We start from the raw sequence: 19,598 nt of genomic DNA on the forward strand, positions 1-19,598 counted from the left end.
GTGTTCAGCGTCTCCATGCTGCTCTTTGTAGACCAGTGGACTGTCAGTGTGTCCAACATGGATCTGATGTTTGGCTCCATGATTTGACTCTGATGGACTCATTGACACATTTCTCTGTTCCAGCTGCTGGAGGACAACATGGTGACTTTTGTGAAGAAGGAGCTGAAGAAGATGCAGAAGCTTGTGAGTCCAGATTACCCAGAATGCTCAGAGAGTCAGAGGGAGGATGAGGAGGAGTTGGAGGGTGATGATGAAGATGAGAGGAGCAGCAGAGAGATGTTTGAGCAGATCACAGTGTTGTTCCTGAGGAGGATGAAGCAGGAGAAGCTGCTGACTGTCTGCAGAGCAGTAAGAGGATTTGTGTAAAGACTGAAGCTGCTGATCAACAGAACATTTACTAAAGTCTCAGAATATCTTCACACAATCAGTCTTTAGGGGACAAACTGTCACCTTCACTTTATTGCTACTTTGGTGCTTTAATATCCAGGTTACTTCTACTTCACTCTTTCTTTCTTGTGTTTTCATTCAGAACTGCTGCAGTTTGTGGACGTGAACTTAAACTGGTCTGAAGAAGAAGTTCCAGAGAGTGTTTGAGGGCATCGCTAAAGCAGGACAGAAGACCCTCCTGAATGAGATCTACACAGAGCTGTACATCACAGAGGGAGGGACTGCAGAGGTCAATGATGAACATGAGGTCAGACAGATTGAAGCAGCATCCAGGAAAGCAGACAGAGCAGAAAGAAGCATCAGAGCAGAAGACATCCTTAAAGGCTCACCTGGAAGAGATGGACCAATCAGAACAGTGATGACAAAGGGAGTGGCTGGCATCGGGAAAACAGTGTTAACACAGAAGTGACTCTGGACTGGGCTGAAGACAAAAGCAACCAGGACATCCACTTCATGTTTCCATTGACTTTCAGAGAGCTGAATGTGCTGAAAGAGAGAAAGTTCAGCTTGATGGAACTTGTTCATCACTTCTTCAGTGAAACCAAAGCAGCAGGAATCTGCAGCTTTGAAGACTTCCAGGTTGTGTTGATCTTTGACGGTCTGGATGAGTGTCGCCTTCCTCTGGACTTCCACAACAATGAGGTCCTGACTGATGTTAGAGAGTCCACCTCAGTGGATGTGCTGCTGACAAACCTGATCAGGGGGAATCTGCTTCCCTCTGCTCGCCTCTGGATAACCACACGACCTGCAGCAGCCAATCAGATCCCTCCTGACTGTGTGGACATGGTGACGGAGGTCAGAGGGTTCACCGACCCACAGAAGGAGGAGTACTTCAGGAAGAGATCAGAGATGAGGAGCAGGCCAGCAGCATCATCTCCCACATGAAGAAGTCACGAAGCCTCCACATCATGTGCCACATCCCAGTGTTCTGCTGGATCACTGCTACAGTTCTGGAGGAGCTGCTGAGAAGCAGAGAGGGAGGAGATCTGCCCAGAACCCTGACTGAGATGTTCATCCACCACCTGGTGGTTCAGGCCAAAGTCAAGAAGGTCAAGTATGATGGAGGAGCTGAGACAGATCCACACTGGAGTCCAGACAGCAGGAGGATGATTGAGTCTCTGGGAAAACTGGCTTTTAATCAGCTGCAGAGAGGAAACCTGATCTTCTATGAGTCCGACCTGACAGAGTGTGGCATCGATGTGGAAGCAGCCTCAGTGTACTCAGGAGTGTTCACACAGATCTTTAAAGAGGAGAGAGGACTGTACCAGGACAAGGTGTTCTGCTTCGTCCATCTGAGCGTTCAGAGTTTCTGGCTGCTCTTCATGTCCATCAGACCTTCATCAACTCTGGAATCAACCTGTGGAAAGAACAACAACAACTCTCCAACAAACCTGATCCAACAGTTTCTACCAGAGAGCTGTGGACGAGGCCTTACAGAGTCCAAACGGACACCTGGACTTGTTCCTGCGCTTCCTCCTGGGTCTGTCACTGCCGACCAATCAGAATCTCCTACGAGGCCTGCTGACACAGACAGGAAGTAGCTCACAGACCAATCAGAAAACAGTGGAGTACATCAAGGAGAAGATCAGTGAGAATGTGTCTGCAGAGAGAAGCATCAATCTGTTCCACTGTCTGAATGAACTGAAGGATGTTTCTCTAGTGGAGGAGATCCAACAGTCCCTGAGATCAGGACGTCTGTCCACAGATGAACTGTCTCCTGCTCAGTGGTCAGCTCTGGGCTTCATCTTACTGTCATCAGAAGAACATCTGGACGTGTTTGACCTGAAGAAATACTCTGCTTCAGAGGAGGTTCTTCTGAGGCTGCTGCCAGTGGTCAAAGCCTCCAAGAAAGTTGTGTAAGTAGTTGGAGACTGAAGATCCTTTTTCATTTTGCTGCTGTTTCATCAGTATAATGTGCTTTTTGTCTCTTCAGACTGAGTGGCTGTAATCTGTCAGAGAGAAGCTGTGGAGCTCTGTCCTCAGTCCTCAGCTCCCAGTCCTCCAGTGTGACAGAGCTGGACCTGAGTAACAACAACCTGCAGGATTCAGGAGTGGAGAGTCTTTCTGCTGGACTGGAGAGTCCACACTGTAAACTGGAAGCTCTCAGGTCAGGACTCACACTTTGAAACTGATGTGATTTCTATCAGTGGATAAACAGCTAACCTGAGTACAATCATTTCTGCTGATGGGATTCATCAAATGAGCTTTTACTGAACTTGTGCAGGACTTTGTCAGGGTTTATTTTTGACATGATTAAATCCCACTAATGTTGAGATTGTTGATTTGCTTGAGACGCATGAAATGTGCAGCAAAATGTATCTGAAAGACAAAGAAGAAAAGAGAGTGAGAAACATCCAGCAAGTGTTGTCCATCAGGTTTGTGTTGTTTTGTGTGTGCAGGCTGTCAGGCTGTCTGGTCACAGAGGAAGGCTGTGCTTCTCTGGCCTCAGCTCTGAGCTTGAAGACCTCAAATCTGAGAGAGCTGGACCTGAGCTACAACCATCCAGGAGACTCAGGAGAGAAGATGCTGAGAGCTAAAGTGGAGGATCCACACTGTAGACTGGAAACTCTCAGGTACAGACAGACAGACACTCTCAGGTACAGACAGACAGGACCCTTTTAGCCTAGCTCGGTGCTTCTTAAATAGTGGCACCCCCCTGGGGGCAGTGAACACACACACCACAGAACAGGAGATCTGAAATACTACAAACACACAGAAGACACAACGGAAAAATATTTAACAGGAATGTGAAGAAAAGCAGAGAGAGAGAGACGGAGATAATGAGACAAACAAAAATATCCTGAAAGCTCAGATGAGGAAATGTGACGAAGCATCTGTAGCTCTTAGCTTCACTGTGACTACGGTGGGAGACGAGGACAGACTGCTATGTTTACTGAGTCTAAAAATGTTGTTAGTGGACAGCATGAAGCCAAACAAATGAAGGCATCACTTCAACACATTACACTCCAACCATGCTGATCAGCCGCTGGAGTTTTTTCAGTGAAAACCTGCTGAATATTGCCAACAAACATGGGCTTCATGAATGCTACATGGCTAAAGCAGAGAGCACTGTTAGCATGATATAAGGAGGCGTACCAAAGTGGCGGGTGTATAAAGTCCTCACCATAGCAGAGGATCTGATACTCCCTGCAGCAATAGACATGATCTGTGTCCTGCTGGAAGACACACAAATAAAGAGGAGAAGGAAACTGTTAGCCTAGCATAGCATAAATGCTGTGAAGAGATGGAAACTGTTAGCCTACCTTAGCTCACAGACAGGAAGCAGGAAGAACTGTTAGTCTCGCTCATAGATATATACAACACTAGATGTCTCAAGACGGAGTCGGCGTCGTCGTCACTTGGCGGCCATCTTAGGACAGGGACTGCTCTGGCGCACTGTACTGTCGTCAATGGTAAGGTGGATGATTTCCTCACTTTAACACTCATAACTCGCTCAATTCTTGATTGATTTACAAACGGTTTTAGTTTATTACAAGCCTTATTAACGTGGCTATGACTTCAGGCTCAATTCCGAAACTCGCAGCTTTTCGTTTGAAAAATGCGGCATAGTTGTGTGTCTTTTCTGCCTGGCTACTCACATTGAAGATGGTGTTACTCACAATCTCATTTTCAATTATTAGGTTTCCTGAGACCAACGTTTTTTGAGAACCTAATCTTTAGGTGAAATTACGTTCTTTGTGGTTGTATTTATTTGCTTGTTAAAGAGACTTTGATTGAGACCTTAGACTTATTGTTTGTATACATCTATGCCTGATTAGTTAGCCTGCCAGCCGAAATGCATTGTGGGTAATGTAGCACCAGGTTCATGAAAAGAAAGACAACATCTCTGTTTGTTGTGCATTGATTTTGTTGAGCTTTGTTTTTATCTGTGCATTAGAAAGCTGATAGTAATAAAGAAGTGCAATGCTAAATAATAAAATTACATTTACTCCATTTATGCTGAAAAAAGATATCTGTGTTCATTATTATATGATTCAATGGTTTTAATTATTCTTATTAAGCAGTAAAAGAATATACATCTCTGACATTTATAACAAACCAAGCTGTTCTAAATCGGTTGAAAATTGAGCACTCTACAGTGATTTTAAAAATCCATGCTCCATTGACTTTAATGTTATGAGTGATCAAGCAGCCCTGTCCAAGATGGCCGCCATGTGGCGACGTCGCTCCCCATAGGCTGACAGCGCTCATGAGCCATCTAGTGTTTGTATATATCTATGGCTCCGCTTAGCTCAAAGACAGGAAGCAGGGTGAACTGTCAGTCTAGCTTAGCTCACAGACAGGAAGCAGATGAACTGTTAGCCTAGCTTAGCTCAAACACAGGAAGCAGGGGTGAACTGTTAGCCTAGCTTAGCTCAAAGACAGGAACAGGGTGAACTGTTAGCCTAGCTCCATGAACAGAGGAAGCATCAATGAGTAAGCTGAATAATGAGTGTAAACTGAGCTGGAACGTGACGAGCACAGTACAGGACTTTAGAGATGCTGCATTCAGGTGTCTGTGTCTCCATGTTGGACTGGTCCTTTGTCAGTGGAACAGTGTGAGGAGCCATGTAAGTCCATCGTGTGCTGCTGAAAGAGTCGCTGCTGCTCTGACCGTCCCTCCTCCTTTCAGGGTGACGCCTGCTGGAGTCCGATGGTTGACACCAGGTCTGAGGAAGTGTAAGTGTGTTTTAATGGATTGATGGAAACAAAGCAGCACATTCAAGCATCTTCAAAGTGTCACATCTCTGAGGTCATCATCAAAGCTTTAATACCGATCACATGATCCATCAATAACTGCAGCTGTGTTGTGTTTGTTCTCTCCATCAGATTCCTGTCAACTCACAGTCGACACAAACCAATAAACAGAAACCTCAAACTGTCTGACAACAACAGGAAGGTGACATTAGTGAAGAAGGTTCAGTCGTATCCTGATCATCCAGACAGTTTGAACGGTGGCCTCAGCTGCTGTGGTGGAACTGGTCTGACTGGTCGCTGTTACTGGGAGGTGGAGTGGAGAGGAGTGGTTCATATATCAGTGAGTTACAGAGGAATCAGAAGGAAAGGAGGCAGTGATGACTGTGTGTTTGGATCTAATGATCAGTCCTGGAGTCTGAGATGCTCTGATGATGGTTACTCTGTCAGTCACAATAACAGTAAAACATCCATCAGGTCCTCCTCAGACTCTCACAGAGTTTCAGTTTATGTGGACGTTCCTGCTGGAACTCTGTCCTTCTACAGAGTCTCTGACTCTCTGATCCACCTCCACACCTTCAACACCACATTCTCTCAGCCTCTCTTTCCTGGATTTGGGTTCTCCTGGATAGATCCTGGTTCCTCGGTGTCTCTGTGTTGAGTTGAGTCTCCAGAGTCTCCTCCTGGTAGATAAACAGTGTTGAACAGAATAGTTGGAGTCTCTCCATGACTCTGTCCCTCACAAACATGTTTTTCACATTCATGGATTAAATGTGTTTCTTTGTCAATCCTTCTAAATGATTCTTGTAAACTTTTCCTCTTCAAAGATGGAAGTTGTGATTATTCCAGGAGCCAAATGTGGTTGTTTGCGTCTTTTTCCAGTCAAATGTTGAGAGTGAAAATCAGGATGTGGTGTTCCTCTGACGCTCACTTGAACTAAAAGCATTTGAGCTGCACAAAGTGTGAAATGAGAGAGGAAGCAGTGAATCTCCAAACTGCTGACAGACTTTCACACATTATTGTCCAGTGAAAATCAGCTTTTGTGCAGCCACACTTGATCCTGATGTGAGTCTTTACGTCCTGTTCTCGTGATGAAATGAGAACTTCCTTCATCTTGTGTATAATGGGTTGCGCTTAAAAATCCTGACTGTAAGTTCTTCATTACAACATACATTAGGCTTGGACATTATCCAAATTTTGATACTGTCAAACTTCCTTCATATTTTACCGGGGTATACGGTATTACCGTGACTATTACTGTTACTGGCTTGTGCCTTCACATTCGGAAATTGAATACTCGCAGCAGTGAGTGGGTGGTTGATTCGGAGATGCGTCCTTAGGTTAGAGGTGTTTCCATCTCTCGTGATCACCTTTTGATTGCAGAATTTACAAATTGCTTCATCAGTATTTACCGGCTCTCCTTTCCCGAAATACTGCCAAACTGCAGAAGTTGTGTTCTTTTTGATACCAAGTCACTCCATGTGGAATCTGCCACCCCACCCCCTCTCTCTCCTCCGCGCTGTCACGTGACGACGTCACGTTCATAAACTTTATAGAAAGTCTCCAAAAGTAGGCTAAAACATAACTGTTTAAGGTAAACTGAAAATTCAACCACACATAAGTGCTACTGGACACAGAATCAATTTTAGGCATTAAATGACTTTTATTTAATCCTTATGTTAACCTTTCCTGCTCAGCTCCTGACCGTGGTCAGGAAGCCCAGGGGAGGACAGTTCTCCAGGGCCGAAGATACTGTTGTTACTTTGGGGTTAACACCCTTCACTTCCTCAGCAGTCGTAAAAGGAAAAGACACAGGAGCCCGGCCTTATTGAAGAATACTGCAGCCTTTATTGTAAATTAACAGCAGCTGAACCATACAGTCACGCTAACCCAGCAGCTACACACCAGTGTGAGAGCAGCACTGGAGGCAAGGCGGGTAAAGTGTCTTGCCCAAGGACACAACAGCACATGACTAGGCGAGAGCGGGAATCGAACCGCTGACCCTTCGATCATTGGGCAACCCACTCTACCACCTGATCCACAGCCACCCCTAAGATCCCAGGCTGGGATTTGAACTGGGGATCTTCTTGCTGCAAGGCGAAAGTGCTAACCACTACTCCACTGTACAGCCCGTCAGAGATTAATGTGGTTAAGATTTTTTATTACTATGAAATGGGAATGCTTTTGAGGTTTTGATTACTATGAAACAGAGATGTTTACATTAGAGTTTGATCACCCAGCAAGTAGTCTGGAACTAAGATAAACTTGAATTAAATGCTCACAGTAAAGGTTAATTAGCTCTGTATCAATGTTGGGGGGATTTTTTGTAAGTCTGTGTGCATTGTGCAGAAATGTTGTCAATATTCCTGGTCATGGATATGGGATCCCTAGTCAGCCATAGGATGGAATTATGAAGGAGCGGCAGCAGAATGAGAGAGCGCGGTATGATATTATAACCTGTGATTTATAATGCAATATGCTATAACCAAATGAATGTGTGTGAATTCACCAAATGCTTACATTATTATATTTTTACATTTTTTAATGTTGAAACAGTGTAGAAATCAAAAGAGTGCCTTATTCAGAAGAATGATGGTTTGATTATTTTGGAAGAATGTCTTTTTATTTTCCTTAATTTTGAAACAGTGTAAAAATCAGAAGCGTGTCTCACTGTAAAAAGTGATGGTTTGATTATTTTTGAAGAATGTCTTTTTATCTTCTTTTATTCTTTATACATTTTTTATAAGTTAGTTGTTTCTTTAAATATATCCATATATCCTTTTTACATTTTTTGATGTTGAATAATGAATACTGGTCTGATAGGATTCAGCAAGAGAGGAATAATTGTTTTCTAGGAAGTGACCACCTGAGAGCAGCACCTCACGGGGAGCAGTGAGGGCCTTTGGTTACAGGACAGGTCAGAAGATGGATAGGGTTTGCTGTTACTAAATAAATGAGAATGCTTTCAAGGTGTGGATTACTATGAAATAAAGATGTTTACAGAAGAGTCTGATCACCCTGGAAAGATAATGAATTACTATACTAGTGAGTAATTCAAAAGAGCTAAGATAGGTTAGTATTAGATTTTGCCCTTAGAGGGTCATTAGCTCTGTAAATAGGGTTGGGGAATTTTTCGTAAGTCTGTGTACACTGTGCTGAAATGTGTGGTGCATATGTCAGCGACTTTTTGGCGCTGACATACGCTTCTTCCAGTTCCTGACCGGAGGCCTGGGTGAGGAAAGAACAGAACAAGTATTAATAGAAAGTTGAAGTCTGGGGCACGCTAAGGCCACTAGGTCGGAAATGGGGAAGTGCACATGTGCGGAGGGGGGTGGACGTGGCTATAATTTGTTTACGTAGGTTGAGGTATGCTGTCAACATGTATGCAAAATAAAGAGAGCTGTGATGTATAAATTGTACCTATTGGAAGGATTTCAGGGGAGATCGTTGCGGGTATCTGCCTGGATGCAATCCAGACATCAGTCTGAGCACAAGGGATGATTACCACGTAACTTTGAATGAGTGGAATAACTTGGTCTGCAAAAGAAATGACTGTTCTGATGGAATGATGGATTAAAGGAACTGCTCTCTCTACATAGTTAAGGATTACAGGACTGTGATCTGGATTTGACATTGACTGATGGAGTATTACTGCAATTTATTATTTCCAGAGGAATAACACCTGAATGGATTAACAAAGTTTTTTTTCTGGCCCAAACCACAAAATTGGATACAGGCAGACCTGAAATCTGGATTAACACTCTCTCCAGCTTCCCCCTGGGTTCCTTTGCGGGCTCAGGTGAGCAGCCGGGTGTGGCCACACCGTGCTGCTCTACTCCCTCCAAATTACATATCTTAGGTGATTTGCACTCTCCTTTAGGAAAGCATAATACCAGTTGGGAGTTAGGATAAGTGATTGAATATTATCTAATGTTTGATTATTTGTCTGATGATTTATTGGCTATGCTTTTGCCCTGCTAAATATATTTTAATAAAGCATTATTCTGCAATTAAAGACAACAAATTGCAAGTGCTATTTCTTATTTTATTTCTATTCTTATTCTATTTATCCCTGAATGAATACTTATACATCTAGCTCTGGATGTAGAAAGTCAGATTACAGTGTGCATGATAATAGTAAGGTTCTAAAAGGTTACCGAATTATAGGGGCCAGATTGGCCCGGTATAAACATATCCTAGAGGGTGTCTACATGTCCATAACCTCTGAATTAAACCTAGCAATTTACCAAGTGCAAGATCCAGAGGAAAAGCTGCCGTTAACAGATGTGACTGGTGATTAAGTTTAACTATACCGAAGTGGCTACTCGGTTAAATTAATTATCAGAGGAAGCAGGGATAGGCGTCCGGATGAAGGCAGTGAGAAAGCTAGGCGAATTTTCCTCGTATTACCAGCTTAACAGTTCTGCAGCATCCCTCTGAGCTAGATCTCAGGGGGCAGTAGAACTGGACCCGTAGGATGGAGAGCTGGTCCGGTGATTCCCTGACAGCTGAATAAGTTAATTAGGGGGTTACTGGCCCTGAGGATCAACAACAATCACATACTTATTGTTATTCACAATGATATTCCTGGTAATATATATGTAATCAAGATATATATATATATATAATAGTAATAATAATATTCTCAATATGTTATTATAAAGGTTTATGTATTTCTTTATACCTACTTACTCTTAACAGCATTTGAATACTTCAGTCACCAATATCATCATTTATTTTCCTCTTTCATATACTGTGTCCATAACATCAGTTTGTACTGTGATTTGAACTTATGGATTGTCTTGCATTGCTTTAGTTCATTATCCAAATTGTTCCATAGTTTAACCCCACACACAGAAACACACCAGCTTCTCCTGGTGGTTTTCACCGCAGGAAGTTTAAATTTACTATTTCCCCTTAATGTATACCCGGAGTTCCTCAAAATAAATAATCGTTGTATGTTCTGTGGACGATTGAATTTACTGGCATTAAAACATAAGAGAGCCGTTTGAGTCTAACCAAGTCCATTAATTTTAAAATTTTACGTTGCAAAAACAGTCTGTTTGTGTGCTCAAAATAAGCTACTTTGTTGATAACTCTTATCGCTCGCTTGTGAAGTATACAAAGGGGATGCAGTAAGGTCTTGTAGTTGTTTCCCCAGATCTCAATTCCATATGTCAAGTATGGGAGAACTAAGGCACAGTGCAGTACATATAGTGCATTAAACTCTAGAATTAATTTTACTTTATTAATAATTGATATACTTTTAGAAACTTTTGACTGCGTGTATCAGATATGAGGTTTCCAGCTAAGTTTTTCATCAATGATGATACCCAAGAATTTCATCTCCGGTACCCTCTCAATTCTACTGCCCTCTATATATACTGGTAAATCTAAGGTTATAGTATGATTCCCAAAAAAGCATAATTTTGGTTTTGCTTGTGTTTAATGATAGTTTATTTACATTCATCCAATCTTTTAGTTTGTTTAATTCTGTATTTAAATTGGTGATGAGATCATTGTAATTATCATTAGAGTAAAAAATGTTTGTATCATCTGAGAATAGTATCAATTTTAGTAGGTCTGAGACTTTAAAAATATCATTTATATACAAGTTAAATAATTTTGGTCCCAATATTGATCCCTGGGGCACTCCGCAAGCAATATTCAACAATCCAGAAGCCTTGGTACCCATTGATACAAACTGCTGTCTTTCAGTTAAATAGCTATTGAGCCAGTTCAGCGCCACTCCTCTGATTCCGTATGTTTCAAGTTTTCTTAGAAGTATGGAATGATCCAATGTATCAAAAGCTTTTGTAGGTCTACAAAAACTCCCACTGCATATTTTCTGTGATCTAAAGCTACAGCTATTTCTTCTGCTACGTCTATAATTGCCATTGTTGTTGACCTTTTTTTCCTGAACCCATATTGATTTTCATTTATTAAATTAAATTTGTCCATAAATTTTTCCAATCTGTTATCGAACAGCCTCTCTAAATTTTTAGAAAACTGAGGAAGAAGAGAAACCGGTCTGTAGTTTGTGAAAACATGTCTGTCACCACTTTTGTAGATAGGACATATTTTTGCTGTTTTCATTCTTCTTGGAAATATCCCAGTTGAAAATGATAGATTACTTATCCATGTTAATGGTTTTGATATACTGGATATAATTTTTTTGACTAGACTCATATTTATTCCATAGCAGTCAGTTGAAGTTTTGTTTTTAGCTTTGTTAACAATATGAATTATCTCAGCTTCCTCCACAGCAGATAAAAACTTACTATTTAAGTTCCTGTCTGTCACAAATATCCTGTTTGTACCAGTATTAGGGATTTTTCCTGCCAGTTCTGGTCCCACTTTTACAAAAAAAATCATTAAATTTATACACTACTTCCTGGAGGTTATGATTATCCATATTCTCAGTTTTGAAATACTCTGGGTATTCTTGTTTATTAGTGCCTTTATTTACTAATTCATTTAAAATTCCCCAAACTTTCTTTGGATTCTGTTTATTGTCTTCTAATTTCTGTTTATAATAAAGTTTCTTGTTAGTTCTTATAATACTGGTTAATTTATTTTTATATGTCTTATATTTAATTTCTGATTCCTTTGTTCTTGATTTGATAAACTTTGCGTACAGGTTGTTCTTCTTTTTGCAAGCCTTTTTTAAGCCTGTGGTTAACCATGGGCAATCTTTGCATCTATTCTTCTTCTTATCATTTATAATAGGACAGTATTTATTAAATGACATAATGAATATTTCTAAAAAGTTCTCATATGCACTGTCAGCATTTTCTTCATTGTACACTGAACTCCAGTCCTGTTCCAACAGGGCGTTGAACAGCGCATTAGTTGTTTGTTCAGTCTGTAAATGCTTCTGGCTAGCTATCTTGAATTTTGGTTTTTTCCTACATTTCCAATCTTTTATCATGAACACAGGTAAGTGGTCTGATATGTCACAGATCAGCAATCCATTTGTGCATCCATAGAGTGTCATTGGTAAAAATATTATCGATTAAAGTAGCACTGCTGCTTGTTATTCTACTGGGTTTTGTAATAGACGGAAAAAAGCTCATACTATACATAATATTTAGGAAATCCTCTGTTTCTTGATGTTTTTCTGTATTAAGTAAATTGATGTTGAAGTCACCACGAATATAAATAGTTTTCCCAGTTATTTGTGAGAATGTCTGGATCATCCAATCATTAAAAGTCTTTATGTTAGCTCCCGATGTTCTGTACACACAACTTAAAATATATTTTTTATTTTCTATGGATAATTCAACTGATATACATTCTAGTACATTATTAATTGTCATTGACATTTCATCTAAAATTTTGTAAAGCGGCAATACATTCTAAAATCCATTGAATGAGCAAGTCATACATATTTATCTAGTTCATTGAGATTCTTGATTACCAGTACTTTAGCCTCTTCAGGTGCACCATTAAGTTTAATGAAGATTTTACAATTTCTCACCCAAGTTCCTTGTATTTTGTTTTGCTTCTTTAGCAGCCTGGCTTTCTTCCGGGTTAGGTGCTCGTTGATAAACACGTCTGTTCCTCTCAGCATCCGTCCTTGTTTCAGCAATGCGTTTTTATACTTTCTATTTCCGAACCTTAGGATCACCACAGGAACGTCCGTGCTTCTTCTCTTTGGTAGAGGGTGACATGCCTCCACGATGTCTTCTTTTACACACGTGGACAAAATTGTTGGTATCCCTCAGTTAAAGAAGGAAAAACCCACAATTCTCACTGAAATCACTTGAAACTCACAAAAGTAACAATAAATAAAAATTTATTGAAAATTAAATAATCAAAAACAGCCATTACTTTTGAATTGTTGATTAACATAATTATTTAAAAAAACAAACTAATGAAACAGGCCTGGACAAAAATGATGGTACCTCTATAAAAGATTGAAAACTATTTGACCAGAGTGACATGATTAACTCAGGTGTGTCATTTAATTGACATCACAGGTGTTTCCAAACTCATAATCAGTCAGTCTGCCTATTTAAAGGGAGACAAGTAGTCACCCTGCTGTTTGGTGAAAAGGTGTGTACCACACTGAACATGGACAACAGAAAGCGAAGGAGAGAATTGTCCCAGGACATCCGAAAAAAAATTATAGACAAACATCTTAAAGGTAAAGGCTATAAGACCATCTCTAAACAGCTTGAAGTTCCTGTGACAACAGTGGCTCATATTATTCAGAAGTTCAAGACCCACGGGACAGTAGCCAACCTCCCTGGACGTGGCCGCAAGACGAAAATTGATGACAAATTGAAGAGACGGATCGTTGGAATTGTATCCAAAGAGCCCAGAGCAACTTCCAAAGAAATTAAAGGTGAACTCCAAGGCCAAGGTACATCAGTGTCAGATCGCACCATTGGTCGTTGTTTGAGCCAAAGTGGACTTCATGGGAGACGACCAAGGAGGACACCACTGCTGAAAAAAACTCATAAAAAAGCCAGACTGGAATTTGCAAAAATGCATGTTGACAAGCCACAAAGCTTCTGGGAGAATGTCCTTTGGACAGATGAGACCAAACTGGAGCTTTTTGGTAAGGCACATCAACTCTATGTTCATAGACTCAAAAACCAAGCATACGAAGAAAAGAACACTGTCCCTACGGTGAAACATGGAGGAGGCTCAGTAATGTTTTGGGGCTGCTTTGCTGCATCTGGCACAGGGTGTCTTGAAAGTGTGCAAGGTACGATGAAATCTGAAGACTATCAAGGCATTCTGGAGAGAAATGTGCTGCCTAGTGTCAGAAAGCTTGGTCTCAGTCGCAGGTCATGGGTCTTCCAACAGGACAACGATCCAAAACACACAGCCAAAAACACCCAAGAATGGCTGAGAGAAAAACGTTGGACTATTCTAAAGTGGCCTTCTATGAGCCCAGATCTGAATCCCATTGAACATATGTGGAAGGAGCTGAAACATGCCATTTGGAGAAGACACCCATCAAACCTGAGACAACTGGAGCTGTTTGCTCATGAGGAGTGGGCCAAAATACCTGTTGACAGCTGCAGAACGCTCATTGACAAATACAGAAATCGTTTAATTGCAGTGATTGCCTCAAAAGGTTGTGCAACAAAATATTAAGTTATGGGTACCATCATTTTTGTCCAGCCCTATTTCATTAGTTTGTTTTTTAAATAATTATGTTAATCAACAATTCAAAAGTGATGGCTGATTTTGATTATTTAATTTTCAATAAATTTTTATTTATTGTTACTTTTGTGAGTTTCAAGGGATTTCAGTGAGAATTGTGGGTTTTTCCTTCTTTAACTGAGGGGTACCAACAATTTTGTCCACGTGTGTATGTCAATTCCTTTTTCCCGTAGAAATGACACCACTTGCTGCTCTATTGAGCTCACCCCCCCTCCTCGTCCAGATCTCCTCCGTTGCTTCTGTCCGCCACTGCTTGTGCGTATGACCTCGGTTTTATCTTTATGCCACACAATTTGCTGTCCCGTCAGTAAATGGCATTGAATTCCTTCATGAAATTAACTGATTGGTAAAGTATTGATATGGATTTGTTTTCCCGATGCAAGCATCTTGCTTCTCCTTTTTTTCCTTCCCTGTGACACTATTGACATCTTAAGTGAGTTTTCATTTCTCAGTACACTGGAGGCTTTTATCTTGTCTCTGTTCAATTCTTTTCGTCTGTGTGATAGAAATTCGTTTTCAGCCAAGTAACAAAAAGACACCTTAATTTGCCTTTCTGAATGCAATGTGATTATTTGCTGAGACATTATTAAGCTATTGTAGTGTCTAAGAGTGGAATCAATAGACTTTTGGGCAAACTAAGATTACTGTGCCTGTGTGGGCGGTTTATGTTTCATATTACATTTTTGAAAATGAAATCATGCACAAGTTGAAGGCGTTCACATCGTAGTAATGACTTTTTCCACACTTTCTGAAAGCTCTGTCACTATTCTGTGGTTTTCTTTTGGTATTTCAGTGTTTAGGGTGTTGGTTTTGTCTCCTCACCACATTCATTCTTATACAACAGGGGAAAAATAAAGCACTTGTTGGATGTGGGACAGTTAAAAAATAATATTTTGTAAATAGTAGCCTATTCTATTTTTTAAAGAGCATCATTAACATCTTTTATTTGTATTTGTCCCCACAAAATTTCACTTAATGCACTGTGAGATTTTTTTTCTCAAGCGACCAAACAAGGCTACGAATTTCATCAGTTTTGTTTTAGGTTCATTTGTAGTTTCTTAATTGTGTCCGTCCTTTTCGTCACTGCTGAGGATTCACAACACCGATGGAGTCAATCAGTGGCAGACCCAGGAAATGTTCTTGTTCTCATTTGATATGCTGTGGTGTTTCTCAGGAATGGAGAGGAGAAGAGAGAGAAGATAAGATTGAAGTTGTGCTTTTCACTGTTAGCATTTCTAACAAAAGCAGTGACTTCAGTTTTTTAAACCTTGTGTCATCCTGCGGGTCAAATTGGCCCGATTTAAAGTTTGGAAATGTGGGGGAAAGAATATTTTCATAGTGAAACTTCTGGTGTCCACATGTTCAACATTTTGGGAAATTTTTGAGCATTTTTTGGTGGAATAAAAGAAATGTTAAAACAAATGTTTCTAAAGAACATTCACCAAAAAAATCAACCAAAATCCAGCGAATTTCACTGGATTTTAGTTGATTTTTTTGGTGAATGCTCTTGAAGAAAATATTAGAAGTTTTACTGATATACAGGTAATTACTTTATATAATTTAGGATTTTTCTGGAAGATTTTTAATATTTTTTTAGAAATATTTACAAGAATTTTCCTGCCAAATTTGGAGGATTTTTTTTAACAAAACTTTTAAGAGGAGCTTTTAAGGAATTATTGAAATTTTCTTCCTGAATATTTTGCAAATTTTCAGAAATTTGTGAATTTTTTTTGCAGAATTTTTTCAGACATTTGATGCCCGTAAATGAAGACAACAGGAGGGTTAATGTAAAGATGATTAAATGTTGCCTACATCCCTGTTGATGCTCTTTATTTCTCTTTAAATGAAGCTCTCTTACTGCCACCATAATGTCCACCCAACCCCATGATCCAAGTCATCCTCTGTCCATATTTGCTGTTTGTTTGACCCCATAAGGCAAAGAACCCTGGCTGATCCTTCATCTGAGGACAAAGCTTATGTTTGCAGTGACATCATAAATGCCTGTGCAGAGAAAACAATGGCTGATGAATTTAGCAGGGAGTCGAGCACAGTGGACAGCAGAGAGACACGGAGACGTGGCCTGAAACTTCCACTGTCATGGAACGTTTTCAGACGAGGACCCACACCTCGGCCAAACATGCAGAGTGCTTCCCAAAAACAGGGCTTAGCTGGAGATCAGATTGCTGTGCTTGTTGCAGAGACAGTGGAAGGGGAGGGAGGGAAGCATGGCTGGGATCATCAGGTTAGAACACTAAATGTTTCTATGAAGCTCTGTGACTGCTGCAGACAGTCAGAGACGGGGCTCTGCTCCTTGTTTTTATAGGCTGCCTGGAATGTGTTGAGGACTGTGGACATCTGCTTTATTAGCATCTGTGCATCCACCCCCAGCTATGAATCTGCTGCTGGTCCAGTGGTGTAGTCCAGGGTATACGGCGGTATACGGTGTATACCCACTTATTTTTCAGTTAGCATTGCGTATACCCACTTCTAATGCTCCTGGTGCGCATCATTCAGTAATATCTGTGTGCCAGGTAGCCCTCTTTTCCTTAAGGATGATGAAGCCATGAACAACCCTCCTCTGCCTGTAATTGGCTGGTACATGCTGCTTTCACTGATTCGATTGGTCAACTTTAGGGATAAGCCAATCAGAGGCAGAGTAGGGCGGGTCATACAGAGGAAAATTTTGCTAACACCTCTGTGGCACTCCAGTTGATTGACAGGTCTGCTTGAAAAATGCGCGGAAATGCGAGAAAGTCAGAATAAACACCTTTCAAGTGAGTGGCACGTATCGAGCGAACCTACTTTCATGGACGATATAATTCTCAGGTAAGTTTTAAGGTGGTTTCCAAATGAATCATTGTTTTAAACTACTGGCAATGTGACTGCACATTTCAAGGACAGGATATTTTGTCGCCAGTGGTTAAAGCTGCAGTCAATTCCAGCCATTTTCAGTACAAAAAAAATCGCTAATATTCTATTTGTAAAGAAAAATATGACGAGAAATACAGGGAATATTGGAGGCGGATCGCGAGGTGCATTTCCTTGAAAACGACCTATTCGTGGATTATATACCGTCTTCAAGACATGTTTTGGACAAAATATTTTACTGGCTTGTTTCGTCTGGATGTCCAAGGTTGGATTATGGCCGTTTTTTGTGCAATATTTTCATCTGTGTGTAATAATGAACCTGGAAATGTGAGTCGCGCTGTGTACGTTGAAGCCGTATATAGAGAACGGATGGATGGATATTCGTTGTTTGTCAGACAAATGTGTTTATATTACCCGCTGTGGTAATCACATCTGAAAGTGGTTTATACCGGCGGATTCATGAGAATCTAAGCTTTCCATTGGCGTATAGTGTTTGTATCGCGTTTGCAGTTTGAGACATTTAGCAAATTGCTTATGCAGATCTCAAAGTATACCGCGGGCGGAACACTAAAGCGTAACTGAAGCACAACGGGTTAAACTGAGTGTCGGGCCGAGCCTGACTAACGTTTTGAAAGGCTAACGTTATTCTAACGTAAGTCTGAAGCTAGCTAGATTAGGATAATGTGGGAAAACCTCTAGGCTGGTAGTTGATTTTAAAGTAAGTAAAAACACAAGAATGGGGACAGGTAGTTTAAGATTAGATCTAAAACAATATTGAGGTTTTATTCATGATGAAATATGAACAAGGATGCACTGTCAACTTCATATTTGAAGTATTTAATTTAAATAAATGTTCAAAAGTAACTGAAACACCATGTTTGCCTCATGATAAATACATGTTACATTAATCCAGTTTGCTTGTGTGACCAGTAATAGCTACAAACTGCTCCTAATCAAGTCATGATAATTTTATAATAGTGGGCAAGTAGAAATGACTGAATAAATTGAATAGAGTAGTCTTCTATGTCACTGTTTCTAAAACAGGGCGTTTTTCTGGACTAATTAAAAAAAAGGTGAAAATTAAGAGTATACCCACTTCTCCAGGGACCACTACACCACTGTGCTGGTCTGATAATGTATCATACTGTTACCGATATCTGTAAATACAGACTGTGTGAATGACAGCTTTGCAGTTCTTTGCACCATTTAATTAATGGGCTGCATTTCGCATTAAATAATTTACATCTAAAGGAAGCAGCCTGGGAGAAATGCCTGCTTTTGAATGCATGTTTTCTTTTTTTTTTTTCTTGCTGTTGTTGTTTCAGCTGCACTACCCACAGATTATAGGCTGCTGTTTCAGTCTGGCTGTCCTGGAGCTTTTTTGGTGTGAAAATTCCTCAGAGTCCTTCTCAGGTCGTTTCAGATTCATCCCACCCATGCAGTCACACTGACTCGTGGATTACCATTTTCTTTGTTCGGCTAATTGTAATTATTGTGGCTTTTTAAAAATCCAGTAGGTGGTGTGTGAGCCGGTGAATGAATGTACAATCACTTATGGATGAGATTTATTTCTTCACATGGAAATGAAATGCTTCATTTTCACCGTCTGCTGTAAAGTTTCCACAGTCTGGATGGGACACTTTAAATCATTTCACGGTGAGAATTGATTAGGTGTGGATTTTTATGAGCATTTGTAATAAATGTAATCTCAGTATTATCCTGCAGTGGCCTCGGGTTATTTCCTGATATCGCAACTTCATGCCAGAAATTCATTAATTGGTGACTGATGTGCCATTTCTCAAAAGCTGAGTGACAAAGATAATGCTGCAAAATCCCTTCTTGCTGATGTCATCTTTGAAATAGACCAGGCCCATGTAACCTAACACCTTTGGTGGGAATGCACTCAGTCAAGCCTATTGTTTCTGCTCACATACAGTTTCTTGTGTGAGATAAGTATGGCCTGGCTGCAGAGAGAACAACAAGGCCTTAAAAGCGTGAATGAGACATCGACTGTCAACGCCTCAGTTTGTCAGATTCTTAACCAGATTCCGTGCTCAAGCAGCGCCAAAGTTGACGAGAATGAACATTGTAAACAGCAGTGTGTACGTGTGGTGGCTTTCCAGTAAGATATGGGTTTCTGATATCACATCATCCCAGACTAATATCAGACTATTAGTCAGGATGTGATGAGCTGAGCTGGTGCCTGCTGTGATTCATGTAGCAGCTTCTGAATAGGCAGCATAAATGTTATGGCACAGAGGATGTGAGTCAGGACAGAGAGAATCCAGTTCACTGGGCCATTACTGCAGCTGAAAGGAAGAGGAGGAAGTTGGTTTGAAGATTTGTCACCATAAGATCTCTCTGTTTTAGAAAGGGGGTGGGTTCCTCTCAGGAATGTGAAAAGACCT

The 19,598-nt window shown here is 40.6% G+C and overlaps 1 protein-coding gene across 1 annotated transcript in view; it reads left to right on the forward strand.

Annotated features, from left to right (window-relative positions):
- Positions 1–562: 562 nt before the first annotated feature.
- The window catches only part of LOC127531927 (NACHT, LRR and PYD domains-containing protein 12-like), a gene marked incomplete at its 5' end in the record, with an annotated part of 133,096 nt that continues 114,060 nt past the window's right edge, over positions 563–19,598 (forward strand). The window contains 5 exon segments of the mRNA XM_051942368.1: positions 563–851; positions 854–1,288; positions 1,291–1,789; positions 1,851–2,303; positions 2,381–2,554. Coding sequence (XP_051798328.1) covers positions 563–851; positions 854–1,288; positions 1,291–1,789; positions 1,851–2,303; positions 2,381–2,554 — 1,850 coding nt within the window.

The sequence above is a fragment of the Acanthochromis polyacanthus genome, chromosome 22, assembly GCF_021347895.1.
Source record: "Acanthochromis polyacanthus isolate Apoly-LR-REF ecotype Palm Island chromosome 22, KAUST_Apoly_ChrSc, whole genome shotgun sequence".
NCBI classification, from domain to species: Eukaryota; Metazoa; Chordata; class Actinopteri; family Pomacentridae; genus Acanthochromis; species Acanthochromis polyacanthus.